At 38.7% G+C, this 18057-nt stretch overlaps 3 protein-coding genes across 7 annotated transcripts in view; 1 reads left to right on the forward strand and 2 right to left on the reverse strand.

Annotated features, from left to right (window-relative positions):
- Positions 1–2202: 2202 nt before the first annotated feature.
- On the reverse strand, positions 2203–7086 carry COA5 (cytochrome c oxidase assembly factor 5). The gene is made up of 3 exons (XM_021546688.4): positions 6924–7086; positions 6463–6546; positions 2203–4365 (listed from the first exon to the last, which is right to left on the reverse strand). The coding sequence occupies exons 1-3, from the start codon at positions 7023–7025 to the stop codon at positions 4324–4326; spliced, it is 228 nt and encodes a 75-aa protein (XP_021402363.1). The 5' UTR covers positions 7026–7086; the 3' UTR covers positions 2203–4323.
- MGAT4A (alpha-1,3-mannosyl-glycoprotein 4-beta-N-acetylglucosaminyltransferase A) overlaps positions 6923–18057 on the reverse strand; it is an 82733-nt gene continuing 71598 nt past the window's right edge. For all 5 annotated transcript variants that reach the window (XM_021546685.4, XM_085557925.1, XM_085557918.1 and 2 more), the window contains 2 exons: positions 17934–18046; positions 6923–17769 (listed from right to left, as the gene is read on the reverse strand). In XM_021546685.4, coding sequence (XP_021402360.1) covers positions 17743–17769; positions 17934–18046 — 140 coding nt within the window. In that variant the 3' untranslated portion in view covers positions 6923–17742. The remainder of the gene's footprint in view (positions 17770–17933; positions 18047–18057) is intronic.
- On the forward strand, positions 7087–12137 carry UNC50 (unc-50 inner nuclear membrane RNA binding protein). Its single transcript, XM_021546687.4, has 6 exons — positions 7087–7230; positions 7915–8198; positions 9042–9162; positions 10984–11123; positions 11200–11301; positions 11825–12137. The coding sequence occupies exons 2-6, from the start codon at positions 7919–7921 to the stop codon at positions 11959–11961; spliced, it is 780 nt and encodes a 259-aa protein (XP_021402362.1). The 5' UTR covers positions 7087–7230; positions 7915–7918; the 3' UTR covers positions 11962–12137.

Here is an 18057-nt window from a genome sequence, read left to right on the forward strand (position 1 = left end):
TCCAAGAAGTGAAAACTGAAGTCAAATTGTAATCACAATACACACATGCTCTTTCTACAGAGGGATTACTAGCTATTGAAATATTCCATCAAGAGAAAACAATCAGATTTTATACCATTTTCAAGACCTGATGCTTTTTCTGGCATAAAAAGCTTCACAGAAGTTCAGACTAGATGAAAGGTGTCATACTGTTACCTTAACTACTAATATAAAGCAGGAAGGGACCTGAATCTCCCATCTCAGCTGATAAAGGGCTTTATGGAGTTTTTGCCCATAAATTGACCAACACAAATTTTTAAACATCCAATTATCAATCCCCTCAACACACTATTAAGTCTCATCTTCCTCACCATGCCAACAATCCAGCAACCTGTAACAGATTTCTTCCCACTAAGAATCCCAGAAATCATCCTGCTATGACTGTTGGTGAGGTCCAGCTGCTTCAGAACCAAAACAGCTTGAGAAAACAGCTAATAAATATTAGACCTTTGTGACCTCGGAAAGACTTCAAAACTTTCCCTACCAAAAGAGCCTCTGAAGTTCCTGTCAGAAATTGACTGGGGAAAGTTCATATTCCTCTTCCTTTGAGTGGTAATGAAAGACAACACAATACAATTTTACAGTAGCACAGTTTATCATTAGAACTTATGAATTCCAATCCAATTTCTGCTTTGCTATTTTTCCGTAGCTCCTTTTAAAGCAATAGTAGCAATACTGCAGATTTAAAAAATCTTGTTCTAGGTCACAGAGATTTACTTGTATTATTTCCTCTGTTACTAAAATATCTTTAGGGAAATTATTCCATTCCATTTCACTGCAGCCCATTAGTACCTACAGGCCAGCCAAGAAAGAATATTGCATATGAAAGCCTCCATCAAGACACACCAATCTCAGCTTGACATAAAAATATATTTCCAATGTTCAGCTACTAAAATACATTATTACTTGAAACACATTACCTTCTACTACCTAATTAAGCAACTGTTAAAATGCTAACCTTGTTGCTTCTTCCACTTTCAGTGTTCAAGAACATTATAAATTAACCTACTGCAAATCCTGAAAATAAAGCATAGTCCACTTCAAGAAGCTGCTCTCTATGTTCACAGAATTTTCTACAAACTGTCAACCAAGTCATTGTGAAATGTGCCACTTACAGAAATAACTGGTTAATGATTTTCTGAAGATATCTGCAATAAAACCAGAAAATTCAGCAAGTAGATTTGGAAAAAGAAAAATGAGAAAGGATCTTAAGGTGTCTGGTTATTATTCTGTCAACTACAACTTATGACTGGAATTAAGCTGTTGTGCTCTTCAGCTTTAGACAAGACACATATTTACAATAAATACATTCTAAATGTATTTAGATTCTAAATGGCCATATATCAAGGCAGCATAAAATTCATCATGTTAACAAAGCTGCCAGAGCTCTGTATTTGTAAATTTTCTAACCACAGGCTTGAACAACAAATACTGCTTACCACCTACATTCTGTGGCTGCATTTTTAGATGATGACTTCATTTAATGCTGCTCTTGTGAGTAGAAGGTGTCAACCTAGTTTGTTCCAGGCTTTCACTGAAAACATGTAATTTTAAATGTTTTCTTTGGAAAAAAGCATCTCATCCAACCTGCTACCAGAAACTTTAAGAAGTGAAGAAAGACTGGACAACCAATTCCTTATGCCACCCAGTGAATAATGAAGCTCTTTAGAATACAAATGCACCCAGTCCAGGTGCAGAAAATATTTCAAAAGGGTTTTTTAGAGATACTTTGTATTTTGTCTCCTTCTGAGAGGCACATCTTAAATACTAAATGCGTGATACTTTTTAAATACCAAGGCTTTTCCCTCACTTTTCAACATACATGCACATGGGCCTTTGTTAAACAGACTCATATGCTTATCGCTCTGTACTAACTTGAAAGAACAGTTAACAGCCTAAAGAATTTTCAGAGTAAATAACCACAGCCTATTTTTTATCATCATAAACATGTGAGCAGCTCTGCAGGATGTGTTTACAGCTCTGTAAATACAACTGTTTGGAGGACTGGACCACAGAGAGAACATTTTAATTGCTGGAAGAGGATGTTGTAACACAGACAGGTCCTAACACTCAGAGCCACAGACGGCGACGTCAATCTTGACAGCATTTAGCACCCTCTGACTCTCCATCATGGAAAACAAATGAGAAGAACAAAAGCAGCAGTGAGGTCTTTGCAAACTCTATTCTTTATTCAGTACAAATTATTAGCACTGCTTATATTTGGGGTTCTGAAACTAGTATTAGCCTTTTAGCACCATGCCAACCATTGGCCCTCAACAACCCAATTTCATAGATCTCATCTTGCAAAATCTACCAAAGAATAGAAACATGTCTTTTTTTTAGTAAAAGTCAGTAAAGTAGCACAAGGCATGAGATAAAAACATCAATATATTTAAATAAAATAATTTTGTGCTTTAGGGAAAAAGCTGTAATCAAATGCATAGGACTTAAGGCATTAATGAAATGAACTACTTTTCCCAAAGGAGCATTCATATCTCTCAAGCTGGACAGTGCTCAAAGTCCCAAGACAATTATATAATTACTTATCTTTAGACAGAGTATTATGTTACACAATATTGGAACTGAACAAGTCTCTTGAGCAAATCAGTATCAAACTACTGCTGGTATTTTTATACCATCCTAGGTAGTTTAGTGAACCATTAGGAAGTTTTGACACTAATATTCTTTTGGATCAAATAATACATGTGTTCTGTTAATTACTAAACCATAAATATTCAATGGATTTAATTTTAACACTTGGTCTCCACTGGATCAAGCTGATTACTAGAAACAAGTATGTCTGTCTAAGATGTAGCAATGTTTCTGCTCCATTAGGACCATCAGGAGAGGCTTAGTGATTATGGCCGAGAAAGGAATAAAGATCACTTGAACACTTAACCTACAAACCCATGTATACCATGGGCATACCATGGAAGAATCCTTGATTACCACCTCACATACTATTGCCACTCCTCTCTCTAAATGACATTAAAATACCTGCCATCTGGCATTATATTTATTTTTAGTACCTTTTTTATGTTTTTCCTCCCGGAAAAGGCTTGTGAGTAATACTTTGGAATTAGAGTGCTAAGTTAAAAATATTCTTATGGACATAAATGATCATTTTAGTGTATGTAAAAAGATAATAGGGTTAAGTAGGCTGTGGAAAACAGAGGACGCTTACAGCACTTGAACAAATGAACTAGCTTCCACATGATCAACAGAACACAAAAATGTGAAATCAGAGTTGATTTAGGTGGCAAAAATAAAGTCCTACACATACATGGAATATAAACATTCTCTGACTCATTACAGAACAGTTGCTGAAGACAGAATTAAATAGTCAACATGTGCTCATTCACTGAAGTCATCAGTTTTAGAAACACACAATAAGTGTAGCATGCATCTGTTCAGACTGAATGTGTATCATTACATGGCTATAAACTTCAGCCAAGAAAAGTTACCATGGCTCTCTTCCTTCTCACTATTTCCTCATCTTGCTTCACAAATAACTTCAGTCTGAAGTTGAGTTTCCACATGTAAGAGTTACAACACCATTTATTTCTTAAAGGCTTGACACTTAAAGAGGCGGGGACGCTGAAGGAAGAAAAAGGAAATGTTCCTTTGGTAAAGCAGGTCTTATACAGAACCAGTTAACATTTACCACAGTCATGGTTCAAGCACTATTTAATGCTTCTTACTCCCATAAATCCCACTTCCTTAGCAGTGTGGAACTGAAAAACAGCACTGCTCTCATCTGTTACAGGTTTATTGAGTAGCCAATCTACTGGAGAGGAAGCAGCCTGCACACACATTTTACAACCTTGGTCAAGTCCTCATCTCTGAAAATAGCTCTAGTCTGAGAAACCCTCTGAGATGGTCATCTACTAAGGAAACGCTTCCTCAACACATCAAGTGAACTCCCAGTTCCATACCTTGTATAATTTCTAATAGTAAAAGATTATCAGAATTTACAGTAAAGTCACAAAAGACAACTTCAAAACATAATTACAACTTCTGCAGCTTGTTCTGAATTTCACATTTTTATTGCAAGTACATGACAGGTACCCATTTTGGCCAGAACTTGCAGCTTTATGCTTGCCTTCTTTTTAGCATTTAAATGCACATCCAGGTTAATCTGTTGGAATACTCAGGAGTAGACACCTTCCATGAAAATGCTGTATGAAAGGATGCAGCAGGTACCATCTTCCTGGTTTAGTCTCTGTTTTGTGTAGAGTGTTGATGAACCCCAAAGCTCCATGGTGAGGTCTCTTGACGAGGACTTCAGTATCCCTTCCTTCCTCTGAATCTTGCCCTGGTATCCAACTGAAAATTGAAGACAATATATTAAGAGCAGGTGTTTTCCAAAAGAGATATTGTAGAGTGTTTGTTCTACCTTGGCACTTCGTAACAACAGAACAAAGGCCAGAATAAAGCAGAAGAAAACTAGTGATTTAGCCAACAAGCCACAAGGGATTCCGATGAAAGAGAGATTATACAATCTTAAACTTCACACAAAACTAAAATTATGTGGTAAGTGTCCTATGCATTCTGAAATAAACAATATAAATTATAGAACAACATAGTAGGATGGCAAGGAACCCATGAAAAACAAGGTAAATCTGCTTAGATAATTTTGCAAATGTAACTGATAAAGTGAAGGAGGAAAATTCAGATCTGGTTGAAGTAGGAGTCACTACAAATGTCTGTGAGGAGTGGGGTAACTTAAATACACGAAGTTTCTGGAAAAAATATAAGCCAATCAGTAAAAACAGAAACATTATTAAACTTGTAAAATCTGCACATTTAATCTTGGCAATTACAGAAAAAGCATTTAATGAAAGGTTAAAGATGATGGTAAAGCTAAAATAAATGCCACAGTGCAGTACTTATAGAAGCTAAACTGCAAGTTCTTTCCCAATGCAGCAGAAAAACATACTGTGATCTTGGGAGAATTCTTCTGAACTTATCTTGAAGAGGGAGGCTGTGACAGATTGCAACTAAGCCATATTCTGATATTAGACTGAGGAGGTTTCTTTTACCACCATTAACTAACCCTTTTCCAGAATTCAGAACTGCAGCAAAATTTGTAAAGAGCTAGACTCATGATGACACAGCTTGTCCAATAACCAAGCAGCTTTCACTTTCAACTTTGGCCCTACTTCAACATCTAAAGTTTACTAAAGTTATTCCTCTGATTAGACTTTCTCTTTCCTTGAAAAGAAAACAGCATTGAGGCAAAACCCCAGATGATTTTTGCATACTGCAAGTTATATCTGTATTTAGTCTCTAACTTGGTTTTGGACACTCTTTAAGTTTCACTATTATAATCAATACCAAGTTTGAACATGATTACGGAGATTTACAGAATTAACAGGACACTCATCAATCTTAAAATTTGGAAGAGTTAAATAAAATCATTTAAGAGCCAGGCCAGTCCCTGCATGACTGGAGGCATTTAGCTAGAAACTTTAATCAGGCTCCCTTAACAATCCACAGGCAGAAAAATACAGACACATCATCTGGAGATGCATATGTTGCTACTGCAGCTTTATATAGGTATTTCAAACTTTTAATATACAACATCTTCCCATACACAGAAATAATAATTTGTCACTTTATGGATTAATATGGTTCATATAGAAGAAGTACAAAAAGCTCCTACAATGAATACAAAATGGAAGAAAAATTTAAAGTACCATTGCAGCTGTACACTCTTCATCGGAAAAAAAAATTGAAATGAGCCCTGCACTTCTCATGTTTGCAAAGTTTTAATACCATCTTTACCACATCTTAAATATGTTTTAGATGTTATGGAAACACAAGCAAAAACATTTTGGACATGGAACTTCTATCAAAATACAGAAAACTTTATCTAATTACATTTTTAAAAATTACTTGTCATTTTCATGCAGGATAGTTCATTATATAAAAAGCCAAACTGTTATTTATCATGAATTCTAGTACTCCAAGAAAATTAATGACTCAACGACTTCAATGCATAATCTTGCTTCAACAGTAAATGTCTCATTTCATTTAAATGTTCTCTTTATAGATGTTTTTGAAAGACCTTACAGGCAAAAGATAGCTTGCCAGTATCTTTTACTTGATATATTTTACCTGATCTACTAACATTTTTTAACCCAAAACTTTACTAAAAACAATAGTGAAAATACCTATATCACTTACCTGTGACATTCTAAGCCTAATCCAATTTAAACATGCCTTTTTCCAATTTTTCCTACTCTGTAGCTTCTTCTTCATGAGAACTGAGTACAATACCCATAGTTTAATCTGGATTCAAAGGCAAGAGCTGTTCTGCTTAATGACACCCACCGTAGTAAAATAATGTGTTTTTCTTAAAAAGAGGGGGGAAAGGACAGGAAACATTCAGGCCAGTAGCAGAAAACACCGCACACTTACCATTGATCTTTTGCATGCAAAGAATGTCACTTGCAAACTCCTACAGTGTCCTTCCCTCAAGCATTGTTTAGGGCTTTTGTTTTCCTAATACATGAAAAAATAAAGATTCAAAATTTGATTTCTACAGCTCATCAAAGAGACATCAAAACACTTGACAATCACAGAACAGAATCACGGAATACTGTGACTCGGAAAGCAGCTACAAGGCTCATCCAGTCCAACCCTTAAGGGAAGGCCAATACAGGGATGGGACCCACGACCCTGGCACCACGCTCTGGCCAACTGGAAGGGGCTTTTGAGGATTCTTTACTTCCGACTTCAGAGAAGTTCACTAGGGATTTCGCTTCGGTACGGCGACCTGCGCTCTCCCCTGGAACGGTAATTCCCTAAGCTACGCAAACAAGAGGAGAGAGGCCCCAGGGGCGCCCTGCGGGTCTCCGGCCGGAGGGCAGCGGGCTCACCCGCAGGACGCAGGGGCTCTCCAGCAGGCACTGCCGCAGGTCCTCCCGCACGCCGCTGCAGGCGCGCCCGTCCTCCTCCTTGTCCTCGTAGTACCTGGGCATGGCGGCGAGCCCGCGCTACGCGCCGCCGCCCGCCGCCATCCCGGGCGCTGCTTCCGGCGGCGGCAGGAAGGGACGGGGCGGCTCGGGAGGGACCGAGCGCCTGCGCCGCGGACGGCGCCGGGGGCTGCGGAGGCGGCGGAGGCGGCGGGGGCGGCCGTGCTGGCGCTGCCGGCGGGGCGGGGGTCGCGGCGCGGGCCGGGAGCAGGTGAGACCCCGAGCGGGGCGGGGCTCGGCCCAGCTGCGCGCGGGCCCGCTGAGGGGGCGGCCGGGCGGGCGGCAGCGGCGGCGGCCGGGCCGCTCCTATGGCGTGGAGTCGTACGCTGCTAAGGGCCGGAAGAGAGCGCAAAGACCGTATGGTTCCAGCCGCCCGCCGTGGGCAGGGATACCTCCCACTAGACCAGGTTGCTGTAAGCCCCATCCAGCTTGGCCTTGATGGGGCTGGGACTCCCACAGCCGCCCTGGGCAGCCCGTGCCAGTGCCTCATCCCCTCCACAGTAAAGAATTTCTTCCTTGTATCTAACCTAAATTTCCCCTGTTTCAGTTTGTGCCCGTTACTCCTTGTCCCATCACTGCAGTTCCTGGTGAAGTGTCCCAGCTTCCCTGTTTTCCCCCTTCTGATATTGGGAGGTGCTAGAAGGTCTCCACACAACCTTCTCTTCTAAAGACGGAACTGCCCCAATTCTCCCGGCCTGTCCTCATAAGGGAGGTTCTCCAGCCCTCTTACCAACTCCATGGCCTCCTCTGGACTTGCTCCAACCAACGTTGCTGTTTATGCTTGTGCTCAGTTTTAGTCACTTCAGCATTGCAGCCGTGGCCTGCATCGCATTATTTTATTTGTGCCCCATATTGTGTGCAAAATCAAATACGTAATTTGAAATTCCTTCTTTAGCAAGATGCTGCCAACCACGTTGGTTAATTCTGGGAGCCAGGGCAATGGTGTGCTGAGCCGCAGGGATGCTGCGAGGCACACGGCCGGAGCAAAACGCTACAAGTACCTCCGGAGGCTCTTCCACTTCCGACAGATGGACTTCGAGTTTGCACTTTGGCAGATGCTTTACCTGTTCACTTCACCACAAAGGGTTTACAGGAACTTTCACTACAGAAAACAGACAAAGGACCAGTGGGCAAGAGATGATCCGGCTTTCCTTGTGCTACTCAGTATCTGGCTCTGCGGTGAGTGTGGGAGAACAGACAGCATAAGGAAGAGGGAGAGAAAATTCAGGGATGAACGTTTACTTTCCTTCTAATTACACACACACAAAAGGACCGATCTGTATGGATGATCTTTTAATCAAAGTAGAACAGAAGAAAAAGGCCTAGCCTTTTTGAAGTTAAGGTGGGAAGTAGAAATTAGAGTAGGCTTAAGTAGTACTCTGTAGTCTTGAATTGATCTCTTCATTGCAGCAACTCATTTTCTGTTGTGTTTTGAACTGCATAGTTTACAGACAGTAAGAAAACCTTATCCCACATGGCAGTGTTTTTGTTTAAAAATACTGAATATTTGCTTTAACTGAATATTATGGATAAAACATTGTTTTTACCATAAAGGCCCTGGTGAGAGTCTGTATATTGCAGAATTAAGCTATAAAAAAGTGGCTAGTATAAATGACTGAACTGCAAATTCAGTATTGTCTCAGTTGCCTTCTATTAAATAGTGTGTATTCCTGTTCATAATACAAAAACTCTTTACTGAGATAAAATTGCACATGTTTTTCGGGTTAACAAGGAGCTTTTATAAAACAAAGAATGTCCTATTGTAGCATTGTCTGAATTTTTTAAAAAATAGTTTGGGTGCAGCATTACAATTAAACCCAAGTATAGATGAGTGTTCATATTACAAATAAACTACATTATATCTATTTTTTTGTGGAAAAAAGCTGTTAGACTGAAAATCTTGGGGGAAAAAGAAGAAGGAAACTGGAGATTTCATAACAGGATACCTTAAAAAATCCATCAGTTTAAGATCTTATGTTTTCATTTCCACAGCTGATTTTAATGACCTTTCTCTGCTTTCAGTGTCTACTGTAGGATTTGGATTTGTGTTGGACATGGGCTTTTTTGAAACAGTAAAACTGCTACTTTGGGTTGTATTCATAGACTGCGTAGGCGTGGGGCTCCTGATTGCAACTCTGATGTGGTAAGTAGTGACTTCTGAAGCCGAGTTCAGTATTGCTGTTCAGACATGGAGTCCTCTGCTGTTTGTGAGACACTTGGTTCTTTGGGGTAAACTTACACTCAAGTATTGAGTATAGGTTTTATGCTGTTGTAATAATTGTTTCAAAATGATACCTTAAAAAATAATGCATCTCTTTCTTTTCTATTTCCAACAAGGTTAAATGGTCAGAAGGTCTGTATTATGGTGAACATTCCAGCTTTTTTCCTTTCTTCTTGAGCTGGTTAATGTTCAGCAGTAATTCCAAATTTTAAAAAAAGTGATTAAAAAAAGAAAAATCAAAATAATGAATGAAGAAGTCAAGTAGTATAAGCCTGAGGATGATTCTGTTTAAGCAGGGCCATATACACTTGGTCCTTGCTTCTTGCTGAAGATTGTAGCTAGTGCCACTACAGCCACATCTCTTCTGTCTTTTGCTTGGCACCTTTCTGCTTTGTTGGCAGGTACTGCCGGTTTTATCTTCTACTGTCCACAGACTTGCAGAAGTAGAGAGACAGGAGCAGGTCATTTTACAGTCCAGACCTCATCAGCACCATAAATGTGTCCTGCAGCATGAAATTACAGGAACCCACTGTTTCTGTGCTGCATCAAGGGTAGGGCACCAAGAAAGAATTTTTATTTTACAAAGAACTTAAGAAAGCAAGAGCATTTAAGAGTTTGTAGGGGTGGAGCTGACATCTTAAAATGATGGCGATTGGAAAAAGGATAAATCCTGACTATTATCAGGAACTCCTGCTTGTAATTGCAAAATTGAGAATGAAGTGCCTTAAAGAAACGTAGTGATAGATGAAAGGTCAACCTGACCTATGCTCCTGTCTGGGACAGCAACCCATACATTGCCTGGGGAAAGAGCTTATACTAATGCTCCCTGTCCCCGGCCTCCAGCAATTTGTGCTTCAGGATGCAGTCTCCTAAGCCAGGAAGATTTCAGCATCTGCTGGTTTTCCTCTGTCTTTTAGTCAGCTTCCTGCAGGCCTCAATACCAGTCACCTGGCTCAAGTTTGGTTCAATTTCCTTCTTCCACTGCAAGCTCACCTTTTTTCCCAAAAACTCCCTCCATTCCTAATCAGTCTAAACTCCTTCTTGCCTCACCTTGCATCCAGGCTCTGCCTCTTTGCAACCCCACCCTTGGCACAAAGAGTAAGTCAGAGGAAGCTTCCATGAAAAATCTGGTCTCATTTCTGAGCATGTATCGATTTCTTGTTCCTCCTTTATATGGGATAAATATTCTGATGTCAGTAGAACTTAAGTGGAAGGAAAGAGCCTTGACGCTCAGTCAGTAGCCTGTAATACCAGGCAGTGCACATTGCACTTGTACATCTTTTCAGTAATAATAGGCACATGTTATGAGCACTCTCCTGCCCTTCTCCTGTCCTTGCAGTGCATCAGTTCTGTAGAGATCAAAGAAACCATCTCTGTGTGATGTGTGCTGATCCTGTAAGAGCACTTCACTGAAGTTATCCCCCTGTATGTACAGAGAGAAGTGGCAGCTTGTGACTGATAAATTGTAACATTGATCTCTTCTTTATAAAGAGGTTTTGCTTCTGTATTACCAGCAGGGTATTTCAGCTGCCCGTAGTATGCAAGGGATGTGATGATTGTTTGAACAAAACCATTTTAACAATAGTCTGGTCTGCACGATTCTTGTACTTTTTTATTCCCACATAGCAGAAACTTTGTGGTGGAGAGTTGGGATCACGTATGACTTACTACATCAAACCTATGTTTTGTCAGTCACCTTTATAGATTCATATTAACAACAGGCTCAAATATCTTTTCATTTAGGTTCATTTCAAATAAGTACTTAGTGAAGCAGCAGAACAGAGATTATGATGTGGAGTGGGGATATGCCTTTGATGTACATCTGAATGCTTTCTACCCTCTTTTAGTTATCCTGCATTTTATCCAGCTGTTCTTCATCAACTGTAAGTAGAATACTTTGAAATCTCTGCTTCAAAATGGTGCACTATCGAAACAGCTGAGAGCAGTTATCTCTTGCAGATGTCATAATATCTGATTCTGTCATTGGGTATTTTGTTGGGAATACATTATGGCTGATTGCAATTGGCTATTACATCTATGTGACATTCCTAGGATACAGTGGTGAGTAACATCAACTTCTTTTATATTTGTTTGACTAAAAAGTAGATCATATATTCAGGTTATTAATTTGATCTTAGCCTATTATTTGTAAAGCAGAGCCTTAGCTGAATTTTGAAATAACTCTTTATTTGTGGTAAATGAAGTATGATAGAAATGTAACAACTCATGTTTTCAGCTAGATGGACATCTTAACCAAAGAATTTATATTCTCCACCTCACCAAATTCCTTCTTGTATTAGACCGGTAGCACCACAACTTAGCTTTCTTGCTCCTCTGTAAATCCACTTGAAGATGTTTGCATTAGATAAAAATTCTGTAATGAGTTTAATACCACAGTTTTAGGTAAAACAGTTCACCCAGGCATTTTGAGATAACTGTAGGGCTAGTAGGGCAGAGCTGTCTGAAGAGGACAGCAGAGTAGAGCCATTTTTTATTGCTACCTTGCCCCAAGGCTACTCTACATGAAGCACCTTTTTTAAAGAGCACAACTTTATACTTGCTTCAATATTTGCTTCTATTTCAGCATTGCCCTTTTTGAAGAACACAGCTATTCTTTTGTATCCATTTGCACTTCTCATCATGCTCTATTTGATCTCATTAGCATGTGGATGGAACTTCACCAAGATGCTTTGTTCCTTTTATAAATACAGAGTGAAATAAAACCAGGACTTCACATACCTAATGTTTATTTTGTTTCTACCTTATAGCCATTTTGACAGTAAAGAAAAAATTAAGAACATTTTGTATGTAAATGGTTGTAAATTTCTCTTTATTGTAGATAATTGTGTAAAAAAGTTTGAAGTGTCCTTTTTTATTAAAATATTTACAACAGTAAACATGTTAGCAATTTTGTTCAAATATCTTTGCCGTACATTCCTAAAAACAAGTTACTTGTACATTTCTGTAGCTTAAATTTAACAAGTCTGCAACAAGTCTATGTAGCGTAACTCTTACTGCAGATACTATGCACATACTGGCATAAGCTCTACATTATGAGGGGTTTAAGTGACACCAAAAAAGCAGTTTTATTGAAGAGTAATATTGGAATACCTTGCCTTGGGATTGTGTGAAAGTACAGATCAATAGAGTTGCGATGGTAAAGCAACAACTGGCTCTAGATACAGATCTGTCCTCTCCTTCTACAAGAGATTGTGAGAACAGATTTTCTTTAGTGACTACTTCAAATATACATGGACAACTCTGGCACACAGAAGAAACAGTGATGAAAGGCACAATTAACATGACCCATATCAGGTTTCCAAAGATAGCAGCAAGTTTTAAACCCAATCTCTAGCAGTCCAGTGGGTATGACTACATCCACCATTCTGAGTGGCAGGTCAATCAATGAATATGGAAGGAAAATACAAGTTGGTTTGGCTACAGGGGTGGGCTCATGACAATGCCTGCAGCTGTGAAGTCCACAAGGTAGAAGTAGAAACTGATCATCACAAACTTATGGAAAGTAAAGATGACAGCTTTCCAATGCAGTGTTCAGCATGAAACATGAGCACTGGGATTCAGGTTCCAAAACAACACAAGAGTAAACTGGTTACAGTAAGACAATTTCAATACTATAATTTGATCTCTAAGGAAAACTATAATTTATCTTAAAATACCAAATATGCTGGCAGTGCATCTTACAGTACTGTGTGTTTCAGCCACTGTTAAGGCTTTAAGAGATTCATGTTTCCCTCTCAGCACATGCTGAGCAATATTCTCCTTTAAACAAGGAAAGCAGTGAACTGCTGATCCATGGAAGGTGAAGGATTCCAGTCAGGATCTGCTCCCTTCCTGGATAACAGCACAAGCTCCTGTCCTGCAGGCAGCTGCAGCCTAACTGTATACCTTTTCCTAACCAGGAATCTTAGCATCACTGATCCTCCACTTCAGTTCAACAGTAAAAATACTTCATATTTGGTGCCCTGTGGTGCAATACCATTGATGGACTTGGGGCCCGTGTACCTTCCCTTTAGAGATATCAACGTTTTTCCCCTTGAAACAAGGCTTCATCATTCTCAAAATTAAGCTGCTTCAATTTCCAGCAGTTCATTGTTTACAGCAGAACTTAGCAAAACCCTTTATACACCACTAAGGTGAAAGGTGACACTCAAAGACTAATTCAACAGGTCTCCATGGGCTGTGTGTCTTACATCAGCAATCAATGCTAGCCTGAAAACACCAGTTGTTTAATAGCTTTTCAGCCTTATGCTGGTGATTGTAAAGATGATTTTAAAACACAAGGACTTTTTTTTCCCCCCATTTCTAGCTAGAGTTACTTGTTCTAGCTTTTTCAGAATACATCCTTCCTAGTAAGAACAAATGTAGAACCTAGGATTCATATATTTAAGGGAAGCAAGACTTGAGAGGATTTAATTTTTCTTTTCCGTTATGAGACTAAAATAATACTTTCCAAGTTGGAGACGAACTACAAACTACTAGGATACTTAATCTGGAGCAAATACTTCCAACAAAATACAGAGGTTACTGAAACTATAATATACCTGGAGGAAGAAAACAAAGGAAACTTGTACACAGTTCCCAAATTTTTCCAAAGACTAATCACACTTCAGCTCATTCAAGGAACTGTGTTTCACACAGGCAAAGTATAAATTGCTTTGCTCTAACCTGACTCAAGGTATTTAGAAACTGCTTCAAAACAGCTAGACAAGCAGTGATATGACAGAAGACTCCAGTCTTTTCTTGGTCCATGAATCACATCTATATGAATTTTTCTAAGCCATCTTTAAGTACAAAAAAAATATATCCATAGGAATTTTTTCCATCAATGAAAACACACGGCTGAGATGCCTGCAAAAGCTCAAAACCTTATACAGTGCTTTAGAAATACTCTAATTTAATCACATCCTGTTCACATTATTTACAAAGTATTCAGTAGGATGACCCACTGAATGAGCAAAGCAAGATTATACTGGCAGTCTTGTGTTTTCTTGGTCCCAAGCAATCCTGATCAGCTCAAAAAAGCAAATGTTCACATCAGCCAGTCTGGCATCCAGTATAAGATCATTTACCCAGGTAATGAAGGTTTCTGGCTATGCCTTTGGTTTCACAAAAGTTTGCTTTTCAGAAGCTTTAACAGCATCAGAAGGAGCTAACAGGAATATAGGATAAGGGCAGGTTTTTTTCAAACACTTTCCATAATTGGATAACTAGGATTCAGTGGCCTCAAGGGGATTTTTAAGGTGACAACAAAAGTAACTTGAAATTGAATACATGTAGGGAAAAACTCCCTCAAAACACATAATAGGTTTAAGATGCTGTTTAAGATCTCTTATGGTAATATTGTCCCTTACAATGGAGACACGCAGGAGACACTGGCCCATTGCTACAGACCCAGTCCCAAACAGAACCCAAGCTAAAGGCTGATGAGCCTAACAGCCCAGGTGGTCTTACTTCACCATACTTCCAGGAAGGAGACCTTCGCCACTTAAGCCTGACTCACGGATTGGAATTTCAAGGTACAAAGCTGAAAATAGCTGTCTGTAGAAATAATCTACCTGATTACACCAGCTCTGAATTTACCTGGATCTATGAAATACAATTTGTATTCATGTGGCACATTTATCTAGAGAGCCTATAAGCTCAGGAGCATTGAAAGTATTGAAGCAGCCCAGAGTATTTTCAACTCCTGCTACTACAATGCAATAAAAATGCATCAATCTTTAGAAAACAATCCGCATTTTACCACACACTAGTTTAATTTGCTGTCTTTGATAATCATTTCTTCTCAACATTTTTGAAAATTAAGTACACTACTAACCAGTCTTGCAATCAATGTGGTACAGGTTCTATGTATTTAAATATATTAGTAGTGATTTATCTTAACTACTGTGAAATGTCAAGAACAGTGATGCTTTTAGAATAAGCACACAGGTTTCTTAGATAAATGGTACCAGTAAACTTCCAGACTCACGTAGAAATGGAAAAGGTCACTGTCAGCAAAACTAATTATATTAAGAAACTGCAATATCTAATGTATTTCTGCAGTCTGGATTGTAATAAATAACCCTAGTTTACATAACTTGCATCATTCTTTCACAGTCAGAGCTGAGAAGAAAACAGAAATACTTTCTCAGACCTTTGCTAGCTGATGTGTGATAAAAAGCCATTGCATGTCAGTAATTTGATGGCAGGGCATTATACAGGAAACAAATGGGGCTGTAGCACCACAGTAGGCTAGAATCACACAGGATTCAGAGCCTAGTCACCCATATTCCCAAATCCAAGAATAAAATCCATTTATGTGACCAGTGCTTAGCTTATGCCCACAGCTTCTATGGGCAGCACAAGCTTTCCAAGTAACATTTTATTTACACCACCTGATGCATTCAGGAAAAGTAAACATGATCCTACTGGTATCTAAGTTTTCTTGAACTTACACCAGTCAATCTAAACAGAAGATCTTGCTCTGTGTACAAATCTTGTCTTCCCCGTGTCCCCAGACAACATAGCTAAACCAAAACTACAACAGTCCGTACAAGTAGTTAAGTTCTTCAACGTTAATATTACTGAATTGTCGATGCTACGGCACAATTCTCCAACAAGGCAGAAGAGAAGACAGGTTGACACTATAATCCAGTGGTGCTTGCAGTGCTAGTGAGGCAGCTTTAGGCTCCTGCTCCTTACAAGCCTATCATAAAAGGGAGCCCAAATCTATCAGCTAAACTTTAATAGGGAAGTGCAAATTGAAGACCCTTGCTCAAAGTACAAATTCAACATCCTTGCTCTAGATCAGGGAACCTGCAACAGGTTTTGTGTACCTGTGTCCTGATTACAAAGACAATAAAGATCTTTTCCAATTTAAGTGATTCTATGATTCTGTGTTGGGAGTAGCAGAGTGTTTTTTCCACAGGGAAAGCTGGCCAGCATGTGAGATGTCAGTTCCAGGAGGCTGGTTCACAGCACAACTGACAATACCCAAGCCAGCATGGATGCCTCCCTCCAATGTCTATCAGGCACTTCATTCATATTAAAAGGGAGGAATTCCTGCCTCTCTTTCCTGGCCATTTCTGACTAACTGAAATCTTCCCATGTCTGAGTCCTTACACATAAACACCTAAGCAGAAGGACTCTTAAGAAAACAGCAGCATCATTACTGCAACAGTTCCACTCTGATTGTAATCCAGACCACGTTCTGTTCCTGACCCAATTTCTGATTCAATTAAGATCACTGTTGTCTCCCTTGAAACAAAAAGGCAGGCCACTAACTTGAGGCCAAATTCAGTTCCTACTATAAAGTTAGTGTGAATTTCCATACTGCTGCAAAAAGGAGTCAAACTAAGACCTTGTTCTTAAACAAAGGAAGAAAATAAACTGTAACTACTCACTAATGTATCCAAAATAAACACTGAAACAACAGAACTTTTTAAAAGGAGACCTCTGTAAATCAATTGTATGTACTGTTCCTTCTTTTGATAAAAGGTAACCTCTTGTCACTCCAAAGCAAAGATGGAGAATAATTTTCTTCAGTACATCAAATGAATTTGTTCAGCCTAGGAAATGTTTACAAATACTTTTAGAAAGAACTGGTTTGGAGTAAAAAAAAATTCTTCTAAAATGCAATGGATTAAATCTAAAATTACTGCAGATTTAGTATATAATATGAAACAAGACATTTCAACATGCTTTTTATGTGGCTACAAACTGTACATAGTGGAATTTCATAGCCCCAAAGAATAATGCTCTTCAGAACTCTGTTTACGTCTTTGAACATCATTCACATTCTGTGTATAAAACTACATAATTTAGAAACATAATCTTGTTTTTTTTAAACATGGCAGTACATTTGAAATATGGTATTAATTTATGTTTGCATCTCCAAAGAAAAATGTAGAAAGATAACTTAAACTAGAGAATTCATAAAAAAACTATATCAATTTAAAATTTTACTGCATAAAAATACGTACTTTTCAAATTATTTTAATAAATTAAATATCCCTAACATTTTTAATATATATCCCTGACAGTCTATAAAAGAGGGTTCTTGTTATAGAAAATAAATGGAATTCCGAAAGTACCCCCTTCATAAAACTTATTTAACAATAATTATATTTTTTTTCCTCAAGGAATGTAACAATATGTACAACTCTGTATTACTATACTATCAAAATAGTACAGCTTAAGCGTAGCAGGGTTCTGCAACCATAAGATGGTAAAGTCACATTACAGTGGAGGACAACTTGGGCCTCAGATGAACGTTATCAGTGTGGAGCATCAGTTTCTGGATGGATCAGATAAGAAGGGGTAAATACAATCTTCTCATCTACAGTAGATATCACAAGAGGTAGAGTTCAAGTGAAAAAGAATGACATTTGGAATAAGGTGCATGCTCAGTATTTTCAATTTGTGACTTGCTAAGGATGTCAGATTTTACAGGAAGAATTTTCAAGAATGCTTTTTTTCCTCTAAAGCAGATTTCCATGATCAGTTTGTAATCTTTTTAATATGAATCTGAAATAGAGAATCAGAAGAAATAAGTCATGGTTTAGTATATTACGTTTCCCAGTAATAAGAGGTAACTATTTTTAGTGTTAGCTGAAAGTCTGAGCTTCAAAACAGGATGAAGAAATCTCCCATTCACCAGTTATGTTTTTCAATGTTCTACCACCTCTTACCTCATTCAGGATTGCCCAAACGGCTGAATTTTGTATCACTGAAAGCCGGAATGATGAAATAGGATTTAGGCTGGGGTCAACTGTTCCTTCAGCTACACCATTTTCAAACTTCCCTGCAAAAGTA

This window comes from Lonchura striata, chromosome 1, assembly GCF_050655825.1.
Source record: "Lonchura striata isolate lonStrDom1 chromosome 1, ASM5065582v1, whole genome shotgun sequence".
NCBI lineage: Eukaryota > Metazoa > Chordata > Aves > Passeriformes > Estrildidae > Lonchura > Lonchura striata.

Coding starts and splice junctions, on each gene's coding strand:
- COA5 (XM_021546688.4), bottom strand. CDS start 7,025: ATGCCCAGGTACTACGAGGACAAGGAGGAGGACGGGCGCGCCTGCAGC. Junction 6,547..6,923: donor AGAGCCCCTGCGTCCTGCGG/GTGAGCCCGCTG, acceptor TTCATGTATTAG/GAAAACAAAAGCCCTAAACA. Junction 4,366..6,462: donor TTGCATGCAAAAGATCAATG/GTAAGTGTGCGG, acceptor TTCAATTTTCAG/TTGGATACCAGGGCAAGATT.
- UNC50 (XM_021546687.4), top strand. CDS start 7,919: ATGCTGCCAACCACGTTGGTTAATTCTGGGAGCCAGGGCAATGGTGTG. Junction 8,199..9,041: donor ACTCAGTATCTGGCTCTGCG/GTGAGTGTGGGA, acceptor CTCTGCTTTCAG/TGTCTACTGTAGGATTTGGA. Junction 11,302..11,824: donor GACATTCCTAGGATACAGTG/GTGAGTAACATC, acceptor CTTCTATTTCAG/CATTGCCCTTTTTGAAGAAC.